At 41.1% G+C, this 26704-nt stretch overlaps 1 protein-coding gene across 4 annotated transcripts in view; it reads left to right on the top strand.

The window, feature by feature from the left end:
• The window catches only part of CACNA2D1 (calcium voltage-gated channel auxiliary subunit alpha2delta 1), a 653615-nt gene that overhangs the window by 547940 nt on the left and 78971 nt on the right, over positions 1-26704 (top strand). For all 4 annotated transcript variants that reach the window (XM_090041889.1, XM_090041890.1, XM_090041891.1 and 1 more), the window contains exons 13-16: positions 17588-17666; positions 18931-18980; positions 20955-21044; positions 25048-25116. In XM_090041889.1, the coding sequence (XP_089898015.1) occupies positions 17588-17666; positions 18931-18980; positions 20955-21044; positions 25048-25116 (288 nt within the window). The remainder of the gene's footprint in view (positions 1-17587; positions 17667-18930; positions 18981-20954; positions 21045-25047; positions 25117-26704) is intronic.

The following is a 26704-nucleotide window of genomic DNA, read 5'->3' on the forward strand; positions in this document are numbered from 1 at the left end:
AAAGTGGCAACAAAGCCAAGCACTGAACTGAGATCTTCTGAGTTGTTGCCTTAACCTGGAGACTAGCTTTTGAAAAAGGTTTGAGGGCCACTGTGGGAAACTCAAAGGCAGTACATCACCGCTTTTCTTTAAATTGGCCTGTATAGGTCAGGTCCCCAGCATGGGTTAATCAATGCTATGCTAAAGTCAACTGAGCTGAATTGAGAAATACCAGTGGGACAATTGGGTCCTGGACTTCAGGCATTAATACTTATTGTCACAAATACCAATTGTTTTTTCAAATATTTTTCAGATATTAATTTAGTCTTGCAGATTTCCAGTGGGGTAGATGCTAGGCTTCCTGGTTCATGGGAAAGCTTGGGGGTCTTTTTATTTGGTTTTTGTTAAACCAAGCCCACCACATTTGATACATTTCTGCCAGACAGGCAGCTGCCTGGACCTTGCAGCTGCTCTGTGAAATGGGAGCTTTCAGGATCCCTGGTCCTGGGACAGACCTCCCAGGAATTCAGGTGATATTCCATCAGATTTGGAAATGTTAATAAACCTTGAGATGTCTTGTACAAAAAAAAAATCGGGTAGGGAGTTCAAGGAATCAAGTTATTTAAAAAAATATTCATTGCTTTCACAGCTTTCACACAGCCTCAGTATTAGACAGGAATTATTCTTATTGTTTAATGTACCTGAGTCCCAAGAGAAAGAGAAGACAGCTCACCCAAGTCCCTCAGAGACCTAAGCCTAAGCTAGAATTTAGGTGATCCTGGCTTCTTGTGCCTACTAAGTCCATTGACCATTCTACCTATATGAGGAGCATATTAAAATGACTACTGAAACTGTGGGAAAAGACCTTTTTATTTTATAGCTTATAGTTTAATGGACAGCTTCACAAAAATCAGTTGTACAAGTTGTTCTTATAGGCATTCAGAGTGCTTACCTCCACTCTCATTACTTCCTTAATGGGCTGTTTTGATAAACACCAGTAAAAAATATTGTTTAATAGTGACAGCATCATGCTGCTAAAGTTGAATAAACCCTACTGCATTTGTTCCAGTGTCATCTTTTCTGAACATGGTCAAGTTATAAAGAGTTGTTTGAAATATGCCAAAGAACAAGGAATGAAAAAAAGCATCCAAAACGTCGGTGAGAGGCGTTTATATTTAGAAATCTGCTGAAATGCAAATGACAATATTTAGTTTTAAAGCAAATCAATTTTTTTAAGTATTCTTGTGATTAAAAAATGACAAGCAGCACAAAAGAACTACCAACTTCAAGGCAGGGAGGGCGTCCTACCTTTCTGTTGCCAGGTTCAGGAATGGGTAGCCGTAACCTCATGCTAGTTCACTAGGTGTGCCACAAGGTGGCAGTAATAAGATATGGAAGTGAAACTTTCTGCAGCATTATAAAGTGAGTCACATCAAATATTGTTCCACATATCAGTGTAATGTTATTTTTCTGCCTTTGCTCTAAAAGTATCTCCACTGGAATGAAGATTTTTTTAAATAGCATTAGGGGGGGATAAAGGTGGAACAAGCACCTTTTCACTTAAAAACAGAAGTCACTTTAAAAGATTAATTAGTGGAAAGATAACTTTGGAAAGTGTATTAATTAGTATTTGATCGAGACATTTGATATTGACCTTCAATTGTCAATTACAGTTGAAATAACTTTCTTTCTCATTGCCTCTTTACCAGAAATATTTTCCATGGCTTTGTGCTACTTTTCTTTTCACTGAATATGGGTGTGATCAGATACATAGCATTTTCCTTTCTTTCTTTTTAAAAATAAAACCTTTTAATTAATATCATTTGTCTCAAGAAGCTGAGAAGCCCCAAAGTGATAGGAAGTTAGTCATAAGGACTTAGCACTGGAAAATTGCTTTAAACTTTCTTCCTATAAATCTTCTGCTATGGTTTAGGTAGTAGACATTCAGAAACTCTGGGATCAGTTTTTGCCTTTCACAGACTCACAGTATTACTCAAACCATCATAGATTCATAGATGTTAGGGTTGGAAGGGACCTCAGTAGGTCATCGAGTCCGACCCCCTGAGGTCAGAAGACCCCAGCCAGGTGCTTGCCCAGTCTCCTCTTGAATACCCCCAAGGTAGATGAGAGCACCACCTCCCTTGGAAGCCCATTCCTTATTCTGGCAACCCTAACTGTGAAGCAGTTCTTGTTAATGTCCAACCTAAATCTGCTGTCCGTCAATTTGTGGCCATTGTCCCTAGTTACTCCAGGGGGTGCCCTAGTAAATAGAGCATCTCCTATTCCCTGCTGCCCTCCCCTGAATTTATAGGCAGCCACAAGATCACCTCTCAGCCTTCTCTTGAAAAGGCTGAAAAGATGTAGATCCCTCAGTCTCTCCTCTTAGAGCCATATGAGTGGCCCTCCTCTGGACCCTCTTGAGGCCAAACAGGAAAAAAAATGGATCTTGGCATCTAAAACCGGACCTAGGTAGACTTTAGTACGAAAGACCAGATTGCAGTCCAAAAAAAAGAAAACTTTTTCTGGAAGCTCCTTAATGTGCTAGGCACCTCCCTATTCCCCTAGAAAGTTCTTGAAGTTTATACTTATATTTCTAGGTCCCTAGCCCCACTGCCAGTGCTTCACTGGGATCCAGAATTGCAGTGGAGTGGTGCTCTGGGAGGGAAGGGAACATGAGAGGGAGAGGGAAGGGGCAGGGGCATGATCCTGTATGCATTCTCTGAGCATGCAGATACAATGCTGAGCATGGGCCCTGCACATCTTTAAAACCTGGCTGGTTGCCACTGCACACCTTTCTGTCAAATACCTTCATGGTTAGAAATATAAGACCTTAGGACTAGAATGGACTTCCTAGTCATCAAGTAGGATGCCCTGCTATCACATGCACTATGTCATATAACACCCTTAAATTTATCTAGCTCCAAAAAAAAAAAAAATGTTTTTTCACTCCCGCTGGTCTGATTGGGAGGCTGTTCCAAAACCTGATTGCTGTAAAGATGCATAGCATAACAATAGCTGCGTACATTTCTTTTGTTTAGACAATCAGTTATCTCAGCAAAGCAAACTAAGAGCTTAATCTGACATTTTTCATCTAGCCATTATTATTCCATAAGATCTAATTTCATGTCATATACTAATAATGTAGTTATAGCTATTGCACATACAGGGGTTGCATATTCTCCCATTTTCCATTTACTATCCATTTTAATTATGTTTTCTTCAAGATCTGTTTAAAGCCACGTGTCCTGAAGTCAAACATACAGACTTAAATTACCCCAGTTTTTTGTTGTTGTTGTTTTTTTTTGCTTCCTATTTGCTAATCTCCAGTTACATGACTTGTTACATGACTTAATATGATTATTAACAATATTTGCTACTGGACCTGCAGTTGTGTGCACCAGTTCCTACAGAACTGTGGGCTGGAGATTACCCCACCATTGACCACTTTTGCTTCCATCTCAGTTGTATCAGTTCCCACATTCTGATTCCCATTATGCATCATGCCTTGTCCCCAAGATTGCTGACCCAAGAAATTATTTTTTTTTTACTGACAATCTTCACATTTCTTGTTGATAGAGAAACTTTTTTTTTTACTAACCTGGATTTTTATGGTCAGTAAAGATTTTTTTTTCAGTTGGCAGCCCTGTATATCTGCAGCAGTGGTTTTATACCCTGCTGCCCATGTCAGGAATCGACTGACATGCCTGTCTGCACCCGGCATCATGCCTGTCTGCACCCCTTAGCTTGCCCCCCAATGGCTTCACTCATCCTGCCCCAGCATGGATCCCCACCCACTGCCTCTCCCTTTCCAGGCCTGCAGCTGTGTCCTGGCCACACTTCCCCCACCCTATACCTTTGATGGAGCAGGTGGCAGAGACAGAGGACAGACGTAGGGACTCAGCAGCAGCATAGTGCTAGACAAGGGGGAAGTGTCTAGAAGACTCCTGTGAGTGCAAAGTCCTGACCAAAGCTGTGTGCATGAAGGGTACTGTGCTGCCACACAGACAGCATGTGGCTCTGCTGTGGTTGTCTAGCTTTCAGTGCTACTCCAGCTGTTTTTTCCATGGGCAGAGCTTAAAGCTCTGGTGCCACCTCCATGTCTTTATGGATTTTTATGAACAGGCATTTTTAGGGTGCATTTTTTGGAGCGTCCACGAATTTGCAGACAGTTGGCAACCCTGCTTACCATGAGGCAAGTATCCATTTTGTGCTGGGGTCATGCCTTGATTTATCTTTTCCATTCTCAACCTGTTTTGTTCTGTGTTCTTTTCCTTCTTTCTGTAGCTGATGAGCCTTTTGTTGTTTGTCTTAATGTCTCTGCAAGGTCTAAGTCAGCTTGACTCTTGGAAATTCTCATTTCATTCCAGCACTTCTGGCCTTTAAAACTTAGCTTTCCTGGCCATTTAATCTCTTTTTCCATTTCATGTAGGTCAGAGGTCCATATGATCCTCACAGACTATTGGGCTAGTATGGACGAGGCATGGTTGTTTCTGTTGCCAGTGGCATGCAGACATGAGCACCACTGTCTCCCCAGTCTGAATCACCATGTACAGATGGGTTAACTGGAGGCAGCTTTTTGATACAAATCCAGAGCAAATCTTAACTATGTGCCCCTGGAACTGCAGCAAGTGGCCTTAATCACACTGCTGCCACACCCTTCTTTTCCTTTCTGTAGGCTCTCTTTTTATTCCTAATATCTTTCTTAAGGTGGTTATTCATCCAAAAAAAAAAAAAACTTTCCCTTGTATGGGATGCAGATTTATGATAGTTTTAGCACCCTTTCCTGGATGAAATTCAAGGCCTTCCTACATTCACAGCCCTGAGCTCCTTAGCCGAGTCAGCATAGTTATTAACTGCTCCCTTTAGTGTATTAAAGCTTGCCTTTTAAGTTTGTTCTTCCATTTAATTTCTACTGAATCAGCTTGTGGTCATTCAATCCAAGGTTATTTTCTGAGACCCGTTTATAATGCTCTCATTACTTACTAGAACCAGATCTAAAATTGCTTCTTCTTTTGTTAATTCTGTGATTTTTTTGGATGAGGATCTTCATTGGCAGTTAAATCCAGGAATATCTGAGCCACATCATGATTTGTATCATTTATTCTCCCATCTATATGTGTTGAGTAAAACCCTCAATTATGACAATTTCAGTTGTACTTATTTCTCTAATAATATCACCAATATCTTCATTCAAATCTGATTCTGAAGACCCATAGGAGACACCCAGCACTTACCCCCAGTAGGACCTCCTGAGTACCTGTTCTTATTTCTTTAAAAACAGATGACTTAATTAGCACAAACTGCTATCCAAGCACCTTTATTTCTGTCTGCATAGTTCCTATCCTTTACTACCTGTTTCATAGTCATGATTCATTTTCTATCTTTTTTTTTTCATTGGGTATTATCCCATAATCTCTAATTTCATGTCATATACCAATAGGTCTAGATCCTCAATTTTGTAGCTCAATCTCTTGATATTTGCTTTAGCACTTGACCAAAAAGTGAGAGACTATGATTCAATGGCTTCCATCCCTAAAGATGGAATGATAATGTACACTGCATTATCATTGAGTTCCAGAATCAAAACCAAATCCACCTCAAAGAGGAAGGAAAAATTATAACTCTCCCATTTTCCAGGACTGAGCACCCTAACACTGGTTACAGTCATACTTGCTCTCTGTCCCAATAAGTGTTGAATCCTTTCCTACAGAGTAGCACCCTCCTGCAAAATAGGGGATGGGTTTGAATCCCCTTGCTCCATGAAGGCAGTTGAATCCAGGTTGTGAGCAAATATTTAATAATGAAGCTATTGCATATTAAGGGGTCCCCTCCATTTCTTTGAGTCATCTTCTGAAAAGAGGGAAAATAAAAGTGTGGCTCTGTTCAGTTTTTAAAGAAAAGAGGTAAGCACATACCTTCAAGTTTCCATCTTGTGAATCCCAAGTGCATCAGGAGTATTAAATAAGCTGCCTAAGCCCTGGAAATAAGGGGGGGTTTAAGACATACCCTTGTTCTCAACATTCCCCTGTTGGCTAGCTTGAGATGATAATAACCTTTCTGACTTGAGGCAGTGCCTCACTCAGTGTGCTTTGGCACTCATGGTTTTTTAATATCATTCTGGAGTGCCTAATTCTCCCCATACATTTTATAGGGAACCTAACATGGGTCTGGATTGTATGCCAGGAATCAAGAGCCAAAAAGTTTGGTGTAACAGTGCTCAGGACTGCAGTGCCTACGTTCCTTTCAGAATCTAGTGCTCCATCCTTTAACCATCTTTTATCTTCTACTTCCTTCACTTTCCCATCTATATGGGGGTTGCTGTTGCAGATCCTGGCTCTCTACTGGCTTTGGTCATATACATCTTCATCTTCCAACTCCTTCTCTCATGTCTCTCTCCCCTATATCTCTCCATCTCATCTCCACATCGTGCTGATTTGGCACAGGTTTTCATAGCCAGATGCCCTTCCTGGCACTAATCCTTCTCTTTTATCCAGGCTTGGGACTGGTATTAGATGGGTAGAATCCATCCATGGTGGACTTCTTTAACCATCTTTTATATCCATAAGAATTGTTCAAGGTTAGCATTTCATATTAATTTTGATTCAGTAAACTTCAAGGAGGAGCACGTTTGCCAATTTATATGGCTACCTGTTGTCTCTCTTCTCAGACATTAGATGCTGTCTTCACACCAATGCTAATTTTAAGTACTGCCTGTGTAACACTGAACAAAGCCTATAGCCCCTCTGTACTTCATTTTTCCATCTGTAAAACAGATATGATGCTAATTAGCAGACATGTTCAAACTACATTTTTCCCCCACATTGTTTGTCTTGGAAAATAATAGAGTGCTCAGTCTGCTTAACTATGGCTTAGTTAAAATAAAAGTAGTCATAAGTTAATTATTGTCAAGGGTGTCATCCAAAACCAACTGAAGTCATTGGAAAGATTTCCATTGTCTTTGTCAGGCCCACTCGTGACAAGTAAACCTGCCTAAATAACCAGATTAATAGGCAGCATTAAAGTCCCTTTGTTCTGAGTTTCCCATGAAAACTAAAAAAAGTGAGATAACTGGAAAACAAATTGCTTTTCTGAGATCAGCATCCCCAGTGTATTGGAATGAAATTGCCTGGACAGTTAGTAAAATGATCTGGGTATTTTTCCGTTACCCTCCCAATATGGAATACAATAATTTCTTTGTTTTTTCTATGCTTATGTTATTAATACAGGAGCAAGAAGAGGTTAGCCATTTGTAGTAGGGTATCTTTAGATGTAGGTGTAATTGTTATCTTTGTCCACACTCTAGCCTAGGACAGCTCATTATCAAATGTGCACACACTCCTATAGCTTTCCAGACCTGAAGAGAGATTCAGAGACAGACAATTTAAGATATTTCCAGATGTACCCCTTCTACTGGACACTGGTCAACAGCAGCAAGGGTTCAAATTTTGGGATACCCAGTATGTTTTCACTGTGGCTCAAGCTCCCACCCATAAATCTGGGATCACTGAATTTGGCTGGGGTGTCCCACATTAACAAAGCCCCCTCATTGCAAGCAGTGTAAACACAAAGGACAGATTTATTACAGAAAACAAAGGCAAGGAAAGCAAAGGAGAACACCACATGCAATTTAAGACACTACCAACTACAAGGAATAGTCTATAGGTTGCACCCTCCTGGGGAGGCTTCACCTGTGCCCAGGCAGTCTGGGACTTGGGAGATCCCCAAAGGGTAGTTCTGGGGGCCTGTACCCCTGTACCTGCCCTTCAGCAATAGGATGGACAGGAGGGCCCACACCGGAGAGTCTAATGAGCTGCTCCTTGGGATTCACTGCATCTTGGGGCAGCGAGTGAAGATGCTTCTGCAGTACAAGGGACCTCTCGTTGCTCCCTGGGGAACTGTAGAGCACGGAGCTCCACGTCCACAGTGGACGGTGACGTGTGGCTTCAATCAGTGTACCGCACCCTGAAAATTTCTAATCCGAATCCCCAGCTCTGCTGGGGAAGAAAACGTGGACGCTCCCTTCACATAGCTCCACTTTGCTTTTCCAGAGCAGAGAAAAGGAGACCCCACCATGGGGAGCAGTTTCTTTAGTTCCCAATTTAGCTTTCCAGCTCTCGGCAGCCCCAAGAGAAAGAGGCCTGAGCCTCAGTTTAGAAGTTCCTGTATACCTGGTGTGACATCACCCAAGCTTTTCCAACCAGGGATTGCCCTACCCCAGCCTTTCTCTCAACCAGTTAATTTAAAAACAACACCGCCCTGTTTTAGCCAATCAGGCTAGGAGTCAAGCCTCACTTGCTTAAGTGACGTAACTCCACGCTCATTTATTTACTGTAAGTAGGAGGGGTATCCTGTTTTGTTAAGCAATAGGCCTAACAAAAGCCACAGGTGTAGTAGTGAGCCTCTCTGTGGCTGGAGGTCTTGAGTTATGAGCTTGAGATTATAAAGTTGCCAGTTCAGATCTCCTCATTTTACCCAAGTGGGGGAGAAAAAACAAGATACTCAGCATAGAAATCATGGATTACAATACATGCTGTACAAAGTAGACACAAAAAGCACATGATTATATTTACACTAAAACACCTTTGCAGTACAAAGATGGCTTGTCCATTTTGTGTGGGTTACACACAGTTCTGGGTATTATCATCTGAGCGTTAAAACCACGTACTTCTGCCAATGTTCAAACTGATGCAAATCTATCATGCACATAATTAGGTGGAGCAAGTTTCTTCTGGTTTTGGCTAGTTTATAGTAAAATCCAAAACATACTTTAAACATTTTTTCCCACAAGAATCCACTATATTATGTGTTGGGAGACACACCCACAAATTTAAGCACAAATTAGGAAACATGTGTTGAGCATTTGCACTGTGTCAGCCTGTAAACTGTAAACAGAACTCTAGATTAGAAAAGATAATGATGTGGTTTACAAACTATAGGAGAATCAGGTGATGAAGTGCAATATAGAACAGAAAAAAAGTAGACTAAAGAGTTATATCTAAGGGAAAGGGTTGCATTAATTATGGCTTTCCATTCTTTCAGAGAAATATACTTAACCATTAAATGAAATTAAACTGAACACAATATCTTGAACAGTTTTGTACCTTTTGTAACAAGAGTAAAGGGGAAAAATACAATAGTACGTTTTGTTGTACATCTTGGAACATACTGCATCCCTGATCTTTATTTGCATTTACTTTGACATCTCTTGATCTCTAGATGTAGACGTCTATGTCTTTTCCTTCCTTGCCTTCGCAACATAGATCTGATCCAAAATCTGTCAAATTGAATAGATTCTCATTGACCTCGTGGCCTGCAGCACGGTGTAGAGACACCTGAGCTATCTGCAGGTACCAACAGCAATGTATCCATGGTAACATAGAGCTTCATACTGAGTAGTTTATTGAGAAGTAAGAAAGAATAGTCTGCTCTGTTCTTTATGCTGCAATGGCTAGACTGCTACCAGTAGCCAACCTGTCTAGCATAGAGTTAGCTCATCTACCTTTGTGCTATCCTGTGGTCACTGGGTGACTGCAGTTTAGAAATGTTCTGAGTAAATGTTCTTTTTCTGCACTAAGCCAAGCAAGCTTATTGAGGTAAAGTTTGATCTGTAGTCACAGCACAGCCTGTAGTGATTGGGAGAGGTTCCAGATTATTGGAAAAATGCAAATATATAGTGCCTGTGTTTAAGAAAGGGAAGAATAAGGATGCAGGGAACTACAGACCAGTCAGTCTCACCTCAATCCCTGGAAAAATCATGGAGCAGATCTTCAAGGAATCATTTACTAAGTATTTGGAGAAGGTGATTAGGAACAGTCAGCATGGATTTATCAAGGGCAAGTCATGCCTGACCAAACTAATTGCTTTCTATGATGAGATGACCGGCTCCATGGGTGTGGGGAGGGCAGTGGACATGATATAGAGTGACTTCAGCGAGGCTTTTGATACAGTCTCCCACAACATTTTTGCAAGCAAGCTAAGGTAGCACGGGTTGAGTGAACGGACTCTAAGGTGGATAGAAAACTACCTGAATCATTGAGCTCTAAAGGTAGCAATCAATGGCTCAAAGTCCATCTGGCAGCCAGTATCAAGTGGAGCGCCCCAGAGGTCAGTCCTAGGGCCAGCTTTGTTCAATAGCTTCATCAATGATCTGGAAGATGGGTGGATTGCACCCTCAGCAAGTTTGCAGGTGATGCCAAACTGCCGGAAGTAGTAGATATGCTGGAAGGTAGATCTAGGATTCAGAGACAACCTTAACAAATTGGATGGGACCAAAGGAAATCTCATGAGATTCAAAAAACAACTGCAAAGCCCTGTATTTAGGATAGAACAACCCCATGTACCAGTACAGACTGGGGACCGGCTGGCTAAGCAGTAGCTCTGCAGAAAATGACCCTGGGGTTACAGTGGACAATAAGCTGAATATGAGCCAGCAGTGTGCCCTTGTTGCCAAGAAGGCTAATGGCATTCATAGTAACAGCATACTGGGCTGTATTGGTAGGAGTTTTGCTAGCAGATGGAGAAGTGATTTTCCCCCTCTACACAGCACTGGTAAAGCCACAACTGGAGTACTATGTCTAGTTTTGCTTTCCCCCCTTTCCTCCACACACGCATGCATGCACGCGATGTGGACAAATTGGAGAGTCCAGCAGAGGGCAATGAAAATGTTTAGAGGGCTGGGACATGTGACAATACCGGTTTATTTTGGACAGGGGGGATTTAATAACAGCCTTCAACTATCTGAAGGGTGCTTATAATCCAGATAGAGCTGGGCTGTGCTCAGTGGTGGCAGATATCAGAACAAGGACCAATGGTTTCAAGTTGCAGCAAGGGAAGTTTAGATATTAGGAAAAACTTTCTCCCTCGGAGGGTGGTAAAGCATTGGAACAGGCTGTGGAATCTCCATCCTCGGAGGTTTTTTAAGCTCTGACAAGACAAAGCTTTGGCTGAGATGATCTAATTGGGGCTGGTCCTGCTCCGAGCAGGGGGTTGGACTAGATGACCTCCTGAGGCCCCTTCCAACCTCAATTTTCCATTATTCTATGTATAACCACATTGAAATAAATTATGAATACAAACATTTTTCCTTCTGTTTTTATCATTTACCCCATGACAACTTTTCTGAAGAACAATAATTAACCTGCTTCTTTTGTATTATACTTGCAGGACATGCTGACCTAGAACAAGTAGAGCTCAACCCTTTAGAGAGGCAGGCCAGGTACACTCTGACCCACTATTCTCCTCTGCTAGAGGAAGGGGGAAGGGTGAGAGTGGGAGAGAGACAGCTGCCAGTGTAGGGAAAAGGGTAGGGAGAAGGAGAGTGGAAGAGCTTATCTTTAATAAACAGCACTTACTATCTTGAGTGGGGAGGGAAGGAGCTTACCTCTGGTAAGCAGGCCTGCTTAGGTGAGAGAGGAAGGACCGTGAGCAGTGCCTGCCACAATGGAGAGGAGAAGGAGAGAGCGGGCAGGGCTGTGGAGGGCAGCAGTGGCAGGCAGAACAGGGAAGAGGCACACCAGGCTGAGCTGCTTTAGTGTGATCCCTTGTGCTACAAACTGGATAAGGTCCGCTTGGGGGCTGGACCATCCCTGTGCCGTAGGTTGACCATCACTGAAGTAGATATCTTCAGTTAACCAGTTCATGTTTTACATTTTTCCAGTAGCATACTGAAGGGGAAAAAGATAGATGGAAGTAAACTAACATCTGTAACCAATGCAACTCTCTTTATTGTATAATTGCTCTTACAATCTGCCTTTACCCAGCTCAGCACCCTAGAGAATTTGAAATCTCGAATGTCTATAACACCTATAACCTTTCATTTTACCTTCAACTATATGAACCTCTCCCATTGGCGAGAGATCCAAAATAAAAGCACATTAATTTGTTTCTTGAGAAAGTACATTTTCCCACAACAGCAATCCTTTCTTCTCTGCATCTGTAAGGATTTTCCCTCAGTCCCTTCCCTCCTGCTTCTGATTAGGATTTGATTCTTTTTCATCTTCTCCTCTTTTTATGTTGACAGAAAACACTTCGAAGCAAAGTCCTATTAATAAGTTAATAAAATGCTACCTGTGTGTTATGTACAGCATCATCTACTAAAACAAAATGATTATAGCTTCCCCAGAGAAACTGCTGCCACTATTTGAGAAACATTGGGAATTAATTACTTGTTACTGACACTTTATTTAAATGTGTACTAATACATTTGTATACTGGTTCTTGTGAAAAATGGGTTTCTTGCATTTTACCCAGCCATGAAGCTATATTTGATTAGTGTCTCAAACTTGAACATGCTATTTATCTCTGGCTTTCCAATATGCTGAGCCCTTGCTTTTAAGTCATACCTTAATACAGGATTGTATTATGTAATATGACTGAATACCTTAAAACAGTGAGCAGTGGGAAAGGTGCAGGTACGGGGATGCAAAACTGCTAAGAGCACAGTCATGCCAGTTCAGGAACTAGACTGAACTGGACTAATCAGCTGGGACACAGCACTACACAAAAAGCTATGCTGCTTCTAGTTGGGAAACTATTGTGCACAAAGCTAGCTACATGGTTTTCCACCATGTAGACACTCCCATGTTGTAGCAGGACTGCAGCCGGTCTTGCATTTGGGAGGTGGAGAGGGGAATATAACTTTGCACAGAGTACAAACATTTCACAGTAAAGCTCTGTTTTTATCTGGTCAATAATTCTTCAGAAATAACTTATCTACTTCAGATTTCTAGGTGACCCATCTTTCTTCAATTCTGGATGAGACAGAGGAAAATTTCTGAGTATGAGTATTCGATCATACCAGCAGTTTGCCAAACCAAACAGCACTGACCAAATTTCTGAGTGCTTCACTTTTATTATTTTTTGCTGCTCTTGATTTCTCGAAATCATCTTAGAAACAGTAGATTAGATATCTCTTTTATTCTTTCTCAGTGGTTTGCAATCTAAGTTCCTTATAAAGTAGCTGCAGAGATAATGCCACATAACCACTTTTTACCTATATCCCTGGGGACAAGTGCTACTGATCATTTCACATGTCCTTTTTGTATAGGCACTGCAGAGTTCAGTCTTGCCTGCAGAACTGAGCTGGCTATACTTATGACAGAAAATCCAGCGTGCATTTCCAGTGTTGGTTTACTGTAGACACTTGTTGGAGAAGGAATATTTATTTAATTAAATTGCCGTTATTATTCTTCCCTGAAAAAGGCATTCAAGCACTCACATTCTTGTAGGCACTCTGTAGGTCTGTATTAAATATGTTTTTAAGGAAATGTATGCAAAAACCCAAGCTCCAAGAGTGGAATTCATTAACCTGAGTTAAGCTCATACATTCCCTGTACTTTAAATGGTGAAATTTAGGGGCCTAGTATTGAACTCTCAGCATGCTGAGCAGGAGGACGTGTAAATTAGCCAACAGGAAGCACAAAGGAGAGGGATATGTCTTGACCTCATCTCTGTGAAACATAGGTAGCCTGCAGTTGGGTTTAGGTATGTACAAGAGACAAATATAGAAGTTCCCAAAATACCTTGGTGTAACTCTCAAGCCTTACCTTTTGTGAACATCTGTCTTTGAAAACAAAAGCTCAAGTTAACCTTGTGCATAAACTTGCCGTAACAACATGGGGACCAAATACAACCATGCTTCGGGTGGTCACTCTAGCACTTGTTTTTTCTGCAGCAGAATATTGCTCCCCAGCCTGGAACAAAAGCATGCACACACAGATTGTCAATACACAGTTAAATGCAGCTATGTGAATTATATCAGGAACCCCAAAAAGTACACCATTGGCACGGCTTCTAGTCCTAGCGAACATTGCTCCCCCACAGCTCTGCCATGATGCTGCATGTGTGAGGGAATACCACAAGGCGAAGGGGTGGACAAAATGTGGCCCACGGGCCAGATGTGACCTGTCAAGCCATTCTATCCAGCTCACAGGGCCCCTAAACATTTTAGAAAATGAATATTTATCTGCCTCTAGCTATTTGTCATGTGGCCCCCAATGGCCCTCTGCCTGAAATTATTGCCCAACCCTGCCATAAGGCCATCAGTAACCCAAAGCTCCCAATCAATAAGAAAATCACTATACCACCACCAGATAGGCTCAAATCTAGAAATCCCATCTGGAGATACTCCCAAGGAGTATCGAAGAACATAGGAGGGAAGCTTGGACAAATGCCAGCCTGCTGCAGAAATACATCATTTGCAACCCTACAGTCCCCCAGCCAGAATTTGACCTACTGAGAAAGATTTGTTCCTCCCTGCATTGCATCCAGACACTTCATGGAAAATGTAGACACCTATTCCATAAATGGAAAATCAAAGAGAGTCCAGGTTCATTTGTTTTGACTTAAGTGCCTAATTTATTCCTAAGAAGCCTAATGTGTCTAAATCCATCTCTGTATTTGGCCTCAGGCTGTTATGCCAAAGGTTTAGCCCACTTCTCCTCCTCAACACACTGAACTCATTAGCTGGTGTTTTGCTTCCTCTAAGCACACTCACCTGATAATGATGTTTGGGGAATGCCCAGTTTTTAAATACCAAGCAGCCTTTTCAGGACATAGGTAACAAAGCATGTGATTCAACCAAGATGGCATCATTTCAGGTTTGTTGTCTCCTGCCCTGATGTGGTTTCTGCACTTTAAATTATATTAGAGGTTTTTAACCTTGTACTAGCTGCAGGCCATCCCTTGCAACCCACCCAGCACTTCAGGCTGCCCATCCCTTGCTGTGCCCCAGTTGTTCCTTCTCCATGCACAGGGCTTATTGCTTGCCCTACCCCTCTCAATTTAATTTCAGTTCAAATTATTAAGGATTCTGGCTAAATGCCATGCTCCCAAAAATGACATAACACACATACAACCGTAATAGAAATACGTTCAAAGAAAGTAAGCAAACTACAAATATTATACTAAAAATAGAGCCCACCAATATAAAAACATTATTAATATGCATATAGTAGTAAATCAAGACGTGAATCTATAATATTGTTGTGCATAGATTCACAGTTGAAACAATAAAATCAAACCTAATGTTAAATTGTATGACTTATATCAGTAACAAAGGATATTTAATAGGGCTCTGCAAAGTTTCCATCCCTGATTCAATTTGGCAGATATTTGGCTCATTTGGTGGCTGAATCTCTGAATCCAAACAGAATCAGAGGACCTTTTAATCTCTCTGAATCAAACTGGAACTCTCCAAGTCAATTTGACAGATTTGGAAAGCTTTGGCGATTTGGACATAGACACAGCTTTAAATGTTTTTTCTGCATACCTTGAGGTAGCAGGTGGCTCGTGAATGCTGTGATGCTGGGGCAGATGGAGTGTCCCACAGGAGTGCAGGGGGATCCCCAGCGCGCTTGGCAGCAGACCTGGAGGTAGACCAGAAGCACTTCCGGTCCACTGGGGAATGTGCAGGGGGGCCCTGGGCTCCCCTCTGGCTCGGTGACTGGTGCCTCCTGGGTCTGGGGGGGCACCCAGTGTCCCCCTGTGGCCGATCACCAAACCAGGGGGTGCAGGGGAGCCCCCCAGCACTCTCCCTGGGAGAAGTACTTCACACAGCATTCAAGAACCACACCTGGTACCTCGAGGTATGTAGAAAAAACATTTAAAGCTGTATCTATGTCCAAATCGCTGATTCTCCAAATCAACATTGACTCTTCAGAGTCGGATTCAGCCAAATCAAATTAGGTACAGTGATCCAAATCAATTAATTGAATCACTGTCCCTGATTTAGGCTGAATTCAAATTGAATAGGGCCCACTTCACACACCCCTCATATTTAACTCTAATTGCCTCAGCCTTATAAGCAAAAATTGCAAGACTGTTTACTAAATTTGAATCTGTTGCTTGTAAAAGCCAGATTACTTTCTCAGTTTGAAAAATGTATCAATTTCTGCAAGAACAGTAATAAATATGTTTTTCTTATGTCATTATATGAATAACATCCTAAAACATAGTGGATAGTATCTTCCAAAATGCCTAGACAGGCTGGGCAACATCTTTTAGCCCCTGGAATGGAAAATCTGCATCCAGCTAGAACAGCTGTGAGCATCTGTTCAGTCTTGAATCTAGTCAAAGAGGATTGCCATTTAGTACTGAGATCCAACTGTAAATACCCTCCCCCCCCCAAAATTGATTTTCCAAAGAATATATAAAGGGGCAATATGAGTATCCCTAGTCACTGCAAAGTCATTCAGCCTGGCAATATTTTGTTTCCTCTGGAAAACCTAACCCTTTTCTATGTGGAAAAATGCAGCCTCCTCTGAAAGATGGTGAGTAGGGTTACCATAAGTCCAGGTTTTCTTGGGCACACATCCTCCTATCTCAGTCCAGGCATTGTTTTTTTAAAATATGGTCAAATGTCCATGATTTTGGTTAGCTCAGCTTCGAATTTTTTCCAAGGACTTCCCAGCTTTCCCTAGCAAGGAGCTGTTTGGGGTTGGGGAGAGGGCATTTGGGGACAGGGCACACACACATGACTAGCATGTAGGCAGGCCTGCAGGGGATGGGAGCAGCCCTGGCAGCTGGATACAGGTAAGTCTGTGGGGGTTGCAAGGCTAGGGCTTGGGGACTGTCTGGGGGAGGTGTGTGGATGTGGGTGGCAGAGGTGTGTGAAGGAGATGGGTGTGTGAAAGGGGTGGGTACCTGCTAGTGCTGGGGGAAGCTGTACAGGCTTATCCACCCATTAATAAAATGCAGAATGCAGTATCGGGCTTGGTTCCGATGACTATGCTACAAATAGGAATCCCACCTCCCTTCCTCACGCTTATCTTTGAGCCATTTCTGTTCTCCGTGTTACAGACATGGAAGTTGGTGAGGTTGTACCTGTGAGACACAGTGGTGTATATCAACTGCATCATGTCGTTGACCTTAATCGGACAAGCACTTACATATGGAACTCTCATCATATGGGTGTTTGCATGCAAAGAAGACTGTAGGTCTGGGCCTAATTAGTCTTTACTTTGAATATTATTTGCAAGTTTAAATTTCAGAGTGAAGATCCTCATAAAAATCTTTCTACATCCTAGAAAATCCTATTTTGTATTGCACTGAATTCACCTGCCTCAGATATGCAGATTATATCTTCTTGGAGCAACAGTATGGGCATGCGGTCAAACACCCAGTGCAGAGAGGCAGTGGTGACTTCGGGTTGGCAAGGCAGCACCCAGGGCAGTATGAGAGCACCTACGGCTGGTGTACCACTGGCACTGCCCTGGCTACAATTCTGCCCTGGAGACAACCTGGTGTCCATGAAGGGTTATGTCAGGATGTTTAGTAAAAATCTCAAGAATGTTAATTAGCACTCCAAAATAAGTATCTCAAATGTATCATACTGAGTAACTAATGATGTGGACTTAAAGGTTCTGAGATTTCTGGAAGAGCGTTCTTCTTGTCTTTATTCTATTGAAAAATAAACTGTACTGAGATGTTGATAGTACATGCTTCAGTACTCAGTGTAACTAACTGCTCTAAGGTCTTGGATGTACCATTGAACTATTAGGAAGATAGTAAATTATTTAATCAGATTAGAATGCAAGTAGCACCAATATGAACATGGCACTTGATTTATGCTATGAAGGAAAATCAAATTTATTCTTTTCTGTTTGCTTAGGTTCGTGTGTTCACATTTTCTGTCGGTCAGCATAATTATGACAAAGGCCCCATACAGTGGATGGCCTGTCAGAATAAAGGTATGTTTATGTGTCCCTGCTCATAACTTCATAAAGCTTCAGCTTTACAAAAAAATAGTTTAAACTATTTGCATGCTTTGCAAACTTACTTTATTGTGTCAATGAGCGTTTGATGTAGATTAAAAAAAATGGTTTTTGTCTTAATTGGTTTTAAGGGAAAACATATCGGATGGACTAAAGACTAGTATTATTTGTATAGTACTGTTACTAATAGCATTAGTGTTTATTGCTAATATTACCTTGATGATGTAGTAATGTATAAAACAAATCTCATCTTCATCCCTTCCCCTTATACTTTGAATTAGATTTTGGGGTATTTGATGGGAGAGAGAATTACACAGGCAGTTTGCCAAGTCTGAAGCATGTTAATTGCCCATAGATACAAAAGTAACTACTCACTGTGTACAGTTTCAAAACACCTGAACTGATTTAATTAAGTTCAACTGAATAATCAGAAACAAAGTGAGAATATAATAAATGTTACCAAGCTACATGGTTTATAAAGAATCCAGCTGCCACTAAAACTCTGAACGGCTCTCTGACTCTTGCTATTTGCTTGAGATTTTTTCTCAAGATAAATCTCTAGAAATGGAAAGACATCAGCAAGATGTGCCAATGTGTCCCGTTAATCATTGCAGCACCATTACATTTGGCAGAATTATTTCAGTTCCAGAAAGTTCTTGGTTTTTTCCTGTGGACTTGATGGGTAAAAACTTTCTGTAAGGATTGCATAGAGACAAAAAACACTGAAATGGGCAGGAACATTAATAATATCTGTTCTCCAAATGTGATGATCGAGGCTAAAAAAAAATGGGAAGACTTTTAAATGTCCTTCAGGATATTTCCTGGAAATCATTTTAAAATATCTTAACGAGCTAGTCAAAAGGTTTTTTTGACACTAAGTGCATGCTGATTTGTAAAAAAGCAAAATTGCAACTGTTGCTCTGCAACTTTTCTCAAGAGAAAAGGTGTAGTCACAGGCAGAGACATATTGCAGAATAGCCAACAGCATAGAAGCCTTAAAAACCAAGGCTCTTCAAGGATAAGAGGTTTTGGGGTTTATTTTTTTCCTTTTTCCACAGTAATCTTGAAAGTTCTCTTTTTTTTCTTTGCATCCCAATGAAAGCAAGTATTAAAGTCTTTCCTGCAACCTGTTCATGTTTAAGCTACTTTCCATTATTCCTTCAGGAAAAAGGGATAGGGTAATTGATACTCCCTAATGAAGAGGATAGTGGTATTTTATCATTTCTGTTATACATTTTAGGTTACTATTATGAAATCCCTTCCATTGGCGCAATAAGAATAAACACACAGGTAAGTCTGTAGTGCTTGCACACAGTAGACCTACTCATAAGTAAAAAATATAACAACAGTAATAAAATGTTGTAGATACTATTTTTGTTTAGTCTAACAAACAAAAAAAATTTCTGTTTGAACAAAGTAAAAATAGTATGAACATAATACCTGTAAGATCTAACATATTAAGACATTCCTTCAGATCTGAGTTATTCTACAAAAGTATTTAACAGGATTTCTTTTATTTTATTTTAAAATCTTTTATGTTGGTAGTTGTACTAGATAATCCTGAAGGTCCCTTTGAATCCTATGATTCTATGAATCCATGCTAGGTGAAAACCCTGAATATTTAAATGAAAATTTAAGAGGTTTTCTTGTGCAGTTGTTGGTAATTCTTGTATTTGTCGGACCAGCAAATAACGTAATTTCAGCCATTTTGGCATTGCCAGAAAGAGACATAATGTGGTAGGCAAAAATATATGAATTCGAGATGGTCAAGTTTATCTATGGATTTTCCAAGTCAAACCAAAAATAGGAGTTATTCCTCATAGGGTGCATCTACATGTCGCCGTATGGTGACATAACTATGGCACTGTGGTTTAGTACTTCCTTTAGGAACATGACTAAAGCACGGCGCAGTAACCGCCCATTCTGTGCTGTGTGTGCAGTGCATGGTTGGATTTTGCTGCTACATTGCCATAGCAGCATGCTAAAATGAGGGAGTGCACCACTGTGGTGAAGTAGCTGATGATCGCATGTAGACTCACATGATTGCTATATCACCATAGCACACCGTACAGCGATGTAGCACATTGCTGTGGCAACGTGTAGACTTGTTCATTAGATCCCTACTCTCAGTCCATGCTCCTGCACTCACTGAAGGCAGGAAATACACATGATCAACACGCTAAAGATACTTGTTCCAATAAGGACTGTCCCATGAAAGCCACTGCAAATTATTATAGATATATCCAGGGCCAAATGCTATTTTACCTTTGTGAATCTAAGTGCTACTTATCTGCTCAGACGTTGCTATGTAAGTGGCATGCCTGTCGTTTACACAGAGTTTAGATTGAATTTCCACTTGCATAACATGCTGAGGAGGCTCCACTATGGCTCTATATGCTTTGTGGCAAAATAGGACTGGCGAGGCAGGAAGGTAAATGTGGGTAAGTGTTGCTGCACAAGTGGAAATTCAATCTCAAATCTACATCAGTGCCAACATTTGCGGCTATGTTTAGATGTGGAAATAGCACTTAATTGGTCCTTAGTTACCAATCTGCTATTTAAACCCCGTTTTTATAGTTCTGTCCATAAATACTTATGAGCTGGTTACTCCTGGTATAAGAATCATCTAAATCAATGGATTCTGATGCTCAGTTTCTTCAGGCCTTTTTTCCCTCCATCTTTGTGCTGGAAAAAATGTGGGAATTTGTTACAGCTATGTCTAGTGCTAGATCAGAGAGCCTAAAAACTGACCTGGCTTCTGTAGGCACTTCCCCTAATCCATTTAAAGTTACTCCGTAATTTTACCTTTTCATACTATGCATTCCACCCATACACCTCAAACCATTTTACAAGGATGTATAAATGTGTAAGTAATCACTTCCCCCTTTTTCTTCCCCATAGAGTTGAGGGTCCTGTAATCTTGTAAATTTATCATTCTATCTATATTTCATTTTTGTATATGTGAATAGTGGAAAGAAAACTGGTAGAATATCTGTTGGGTCTTGACTCTGCAGTGCCAGGACTGTCTCAATATTCCCCCTGCTGGAATCAGTTTGGGGTCAGTCTAGACTAATGCCTGCCCTTGAAAGGACAAAGAACATGAGAGTTTGTCTGTCTAATATCACAGGTGCTGAATTTTGCCCCGTAATCCTGATCCCATCGTATTTGTTTTCTGTCATTTGATTTGTTTTCTTTTTGGTACTGTTTCTGGATGTTGGTTCAATAATGATGTGCCAATGATGAAATTCTCAACCTTCTTGACAGGAATATTTGGATGTTTTGGGCAGACCTATGGTTTTAGCTGGAAACAAATCAAAACAAGTACAGTGGACCAATGTCTATTTGGATGCACTGGTATGATCTAGATTTATTTCTATAGTAAAATAACATTCTCAATAACGAGTATACTTGTTTGTGCGTTTAATAATCATTGTATTCAGAGTCTAAGGAAAAACAGAATCTTACTTGGCTGAGATCAGAGGGATAGCATGGGATAAATGCACCATGAGCAGATACTCCCTTCTTCCCCCCATCTTCTTCAAGTGCAAGAACAGAACAGAGCCAAGTGGTGTGAAGGCATTGTGGGAACTGTAGTTCTCTGGACTGGCCAGGGAAGTTTGCTGCTTGCTGCTGTGGAGGAAACTTTCACCCTAATTTTTTTCAACCCAACCCCATGTTCAGAGGACAGCCTCCAACCCCCATTCCCACAACCCCCCCAGAAAACCTCCAGCTCTGCTCTACTAAACTGTGATTTCCAGAATGCTTTGCTTCTGCTTTCTGGGGCCAGGGTTTGTCTACAGAGTACAGCAAGACAGCAGGCATATCAGTGAGGTAGGCTGCAGCAAGTAATCATGGGGTGATGCCATCCTGATGCCCCTACCCTTAGCCAATACCCCTTACTGAGGCATGTGCCCCTCTTCCCCACCTCATGTTACACCTACAGTGCATCATTTAATGCTTTCATGAACTGTGAAGGAGAGCATCAGTTATAGAGAGAAAGCGTTATAACATGAAGAATTCTCCCACCTCTACCCACTGCCCACAAACTTAAGGACTCAGCCCTTTATAGACTAATAATTCAAAGGATTCTCCATAAGGTTACATTGCAATAAGATAGCTTTTTGAACTGCTGTAACCCACTGGGATGTCACTTGTATGTATCAATTTTCTCCAGTATAGTGGCATTGCGAGAAGTGTAATTTATTCCACAAAGTCTTTGCACAGTCTCTAAATGCAGCTTGTTCTTGACTTGAAGCAAACACGATTTCTCAATGATGTCTGTCTTCATCACAGCAAAGGCTAACAGTTTTACTAAATTATCTGGAGGCCTTGTGCTCTGAAAACTGTAACTGGCAAATACCGTGGTGGTGCCAGCAAACTCATTTCCACCTGTTACCTGACCAGGATTTCAATTTGAGTCTCCAAAGGGCACAGTTATTGCAATTAGCTATTTTCTCAGCCAACTGTTTGTTTAACTTAGCAGTCCATGTAATGGAGGAAACAAACAAAAGGATATACTCCAGCACTTTCTTGGCTGCTTAATTTATCATTTGAGTCGTGTAAAACAAACAGACGCAGGAAACTACGAAAAGCTAAGTATTATTATCAACAGCTCAGACTGAAGTAGATAAATGTGCTGCATGTACGTCTAACTTTGCTTAAATTACTGTAAAATGGTCATTTGACATCATATGTTTATCTAAGTTCATCTAAAGTCATGTCAAAATGCTCTTCTTCCTGTCAGTATTACCGTAAAATGCTCATTTTTTATCCATTCGTTGTAGAACAGTGTGTGACATAGAAGAGCCAATTTTTGTGTCCTTATAGTTTCAGTAGCCAGAAGTTCATTGACCATGATTTCTTGGTTGCTGTTGAGGTATTTACTGGAAACATAAAGGATGTTATGAAGAAAGTTCATATGTTCTGTGCATATCCTGTTCTCAAGTCAAAGATAATTTTGCAATATGAGATTGGAGAGAGATTCACTTAATTAAAAAGAACTATGATACCTGAACACAAACATTATGTGAGTTTAGTTTCAGTGGGCTACAAAATGCTTTTACATCAAGTCTTTTCTTCAGGTTTTTTGCCCACATTCATAACGTGCCAGAAGTTCTCAGTATAAATATTTTTTCAAGTAAGGATGTATCAAAGCTGTAAAATGTAGGTCAGGCTGGATCCAGGAAGGCCATGGTGACTCTGAGCCTTGGTAACTGCAGTAGTCAGAGGGTTGAATGAGGATCTAGATTTCAAAATCCCATTAGTTGGAGTCTGCTCAACTGTAGGGTCCCAGTTCAGCCCAGTTTAGGAGTTTTCTTTTTATAAAACATAATACTGGCTGCAGGCCCCAATGTTGCAAATGTACCCCTTCTACTTAGGGTGCTTTAGTTCAGACATATTCTAATATTTGTTAGTAGAGTACTTGTTTTATGTCAACATAGCACCTAGAAATATGTTTTCTCTCATCTGTTCATTTGGCATCTGTTAAGCTGCTGGACTCCATTTATTCACCTTTCTCTCTCTGACCTCATCCCAGTCCCAAAGTGTCAGGCACTGCACCCCCATTATATTGGTGACTACATGGAGGTGCTGAAGGTGATTCTCGTTAGCACCTAGCCTTTCCCTTTCTATGCACCTAGCGTTTCCCTTTCTATGTGCAATCTGTTCTTCCTTTTACTTGGGCAAATTCGCCATAGTGTGATATTTGACCATCCCTTTTCCCTTGACGAAGTTGAAAGCAACAATGATACTCTTAGAAGACTTTCTTGCGAAGAGTCTTTCTAAAACTATCATTGTTGCTTCCCACTTTGACCTGTCTGCCTGGGCCCAATATCCAGACAATTAAAATGCTTGTCACTTTTTGTTGCATTTACCATTGTAATGACCTCATCTCACCTCTCTTCTCCACTAATCTGTCCAGAAGTAAAAACATGTGGGAATGGTTCAGCCTGAGCCAGGAATGATTTTTGAGTGAGCATGCTTCTGCTACAGAATTTTTCCCATTACGTCTGTAAAAGCATGTCATCTTGAGTCTCTTCAAAGGCTTACTATGTAATGTGTCTTAGTCAGGCTTCTTGCAGGTATTAAGACTGTATTGTGCATCAGTTGCTTCATAATGGTCCCTGTGTCCTCTGCTACCATGACAACTTAGCTCTGTTTCATTCAAGGACAGGCTGCCCTGGTTTAGCTTTCAGTAGGACATATTTGTGGGTGAAAGCATAGTTGCCTTAATTAACAGGGGATGGAGACTTACAACACCTCAATTTTCATTGGTGCCCTCAGTTACTTGATAGTCAGAGCTAAACCAGAATGGTTTTTATTTCTAAATAAAATGATTAAATTTGTTCCAGTTTAATTTTGACTTCCTATGAAATAGCACATGGACCTGCAGTTACCAGGACCAGGGACTTACAAATGTCTGCTGTCGTGCAGTCTTGGCATATCTGTTCCAATCCACACATTAAATAGATAGGGGCACTTACTATATAATAATGCCCCACCTCCCAATAATTGTGAGAACACAAAAAGCTGCAACTACATGCATGAGGTAGCTTGAAATTTTCCCCATTCAAAATGGGATCATGACAAGAAAAAAGTTTTGGAGCCACTGACATTTGAGTTTTTGAGGAGAGCTCCAAGAACGAATGATAAAAGTAAGATGACAAATCCACACGATACACCTGACATATTACTGAAACTTGAATTGTAGCTAAAGTATTGTTATTATTTTAGCTGTGATGTAATAACCTTGTTACTGGGCATCATCCCAAGACACACTCCTGTTTAAAGGTAGCATTCCTGGAATGACGAGGCAAAATGTAGATACCAGGAGTAGTGTAACCTACTTTATCGGTTTTCCTTACAGCTTTGTCACGTTACCCGCTTGTTACCTACATTTTTACTACCCTTTTTATTTTTTTTATTAATAAATACCTTAGTTAGCAGTAACTGTGAGAGAGAAAAATGGTGTATAGATGTAAATACAGTCTCATTATCCTAATTTTTATGCAATGTCAGATTGTATTACACCATTCCTTTTTTAAAACTGGTCCTTTCACCTGCCACATACCAAGAATTGCATGCACGCATTTTTGATAAGCCATGGAATTTGAAAAGTATGATCATTAATTACCTTATTAAAAATATTTGCTCAGTGCTTTACATCCATTATTTGACAATGATCACTCATGTTAGAATATATTATTATATTCAAAGTTTGCTTTTTCAGTTTTTTCAAAAAAACCTAATACCCAAACTAAAAATATCACAGATTTAGAGAAAGTAAGGATTTGTTTTAACATATTCTAGTTTAATGTTTGCCATTAACTGCTGTTTTCCATCTCTGATTATATTCCAGGAACTGGGCCTAGTCATTACCGGAACCCTGCCTGTCTTCAATCTAACAAAAGACCAAGATGGAAAAAAAGTAAGCATGAAGTTTTACTTAAGTCAAAAAGACATTTCAGTTATATTAATTAAACTTGGTGGAGAAATCTCCCTGGAAATAGATATTTGCATAAAAGATTATAGGCTACAGTCTAATTGCATGTACAGCTAGAAATATACTGTTACATCAAGTTTCTGATAACCTGGAAATCAGGAAATACAGATTGTGTTGTCCTAAGTTTCAATATGTGACATTACTTGATCTTCCTGCGTGACCTGGTGACACTGAGAATTCCTTATGGGATGAATAGCTAGATGGGGAACAGGTGGTAATCATACAGAGATGTTCCAGGAGAGGATGTCCATTTGCCTTTATAAAAAACAATGGAAGCTATGAAGTTTCAGGACAATAGGCAATTTACATGGAAGAACAGTCACTTACCTAGGAGAGTGTCAAAAAAGGACAGGTGGGTTTCTGAGTATAGAAGAGGAATATCTGGCTTCCTCTCAAAAGGGCATCTTTATTACATGATCTAACTTCATACTGCGCTTACTACTTTTTTTGAAAGATGACCCAAATAAGTTTATAAATATACTGTAAATTGCATACTGTATAGTAACCCTTGAGTTGCAAAGTGAAATGCTCAGAATTAGAAAATCTTGAATTTAAATGTTTCCTTGGCATCACAGAGCTACACACACACTTTGAACTAGATCACTCCCCTGATGGCCCTTCCAGCCCTATTTTTCCGTAATTCTATAAAATGAATAAAGACACCCCACATGTTTATACTGTTATCTGTCGTTTACTGTATTTCTTACACACTCAACCATGAAAACATAAGTTTCTTAATGTGGGAGCCTATATATATTTACTTGGATCTTTGTATCTTCTTACCACTTAACACAAGGGTAGGCAAAATACAGCCTGCAGGCCAGATCTGGCCAACCAACTGATCGTATCTGGCCCGTGGCTGCTGCCGCAGTTCTCTGCATGGGGCTGAGTCTCGCCTGCTTCCACTTTCCACCCACTCAGCTGCCCACAGATGGCTGCTCGTCGCACCAAGAAGGTGGCCAGGAGCGGGAGGTGGAGCCCCACATGCTGAGGCAGAAGCTGCCTGCTTGCAGCTTCCTCCCCTGCCTTACTGGGCATGTAGTGCCTGCCACTGATTCCCCATGATACCTGCAGCCCGGAGCAGTGCAGCAGGGGCAGGAGGAAGAGGAACTGCTGGAGGTGCAGGGAGCCGAGCAGTACCTAGGCAACTGCAGCAGCAGCAGCACTGTGTGCTGGCTGGGGCCACGGCGGTGCTGTCAGTGGGTGCAGTACAGGTGTGGGCAGCAGCATGGCACAGCTTGCCCCAAGCAGAAGCAGCTCGTGGTTCACCCCCAGCAGGCTGCTGCAGAGGCAGCTGCAGCCAGATGGGAAAGTGGTCTGCATCTGCACATTCACTGCACCATCCGGGTGAACTCTGTAGCATATGCCCCCTGCCCTCCTCCCAGTCCCCTGGCCAGCTCCCAGGACCTAGTGCATGGCCAGCCCCCCATACACATGCACCCCCCCACACACACACCCCATATTCTCCCATGCCCCCATACGCGCCTCCCAACTTCCCACTTCCCCCACAATA

This window comes from Crocodylus siamensis, chromosome 4 (assembly GCF_052110815.1).
Source record: "Crocodylus siamensis isolate JL-2025a chromosome 4, ASM5211081v1, whole genome shotgun sequence".
Lineage (NCBI taxonomy): Eukaryota > Metazoa > Chordata > Crocodylia > Crocodylidae > Crocodylus > Crocodylus siamensis.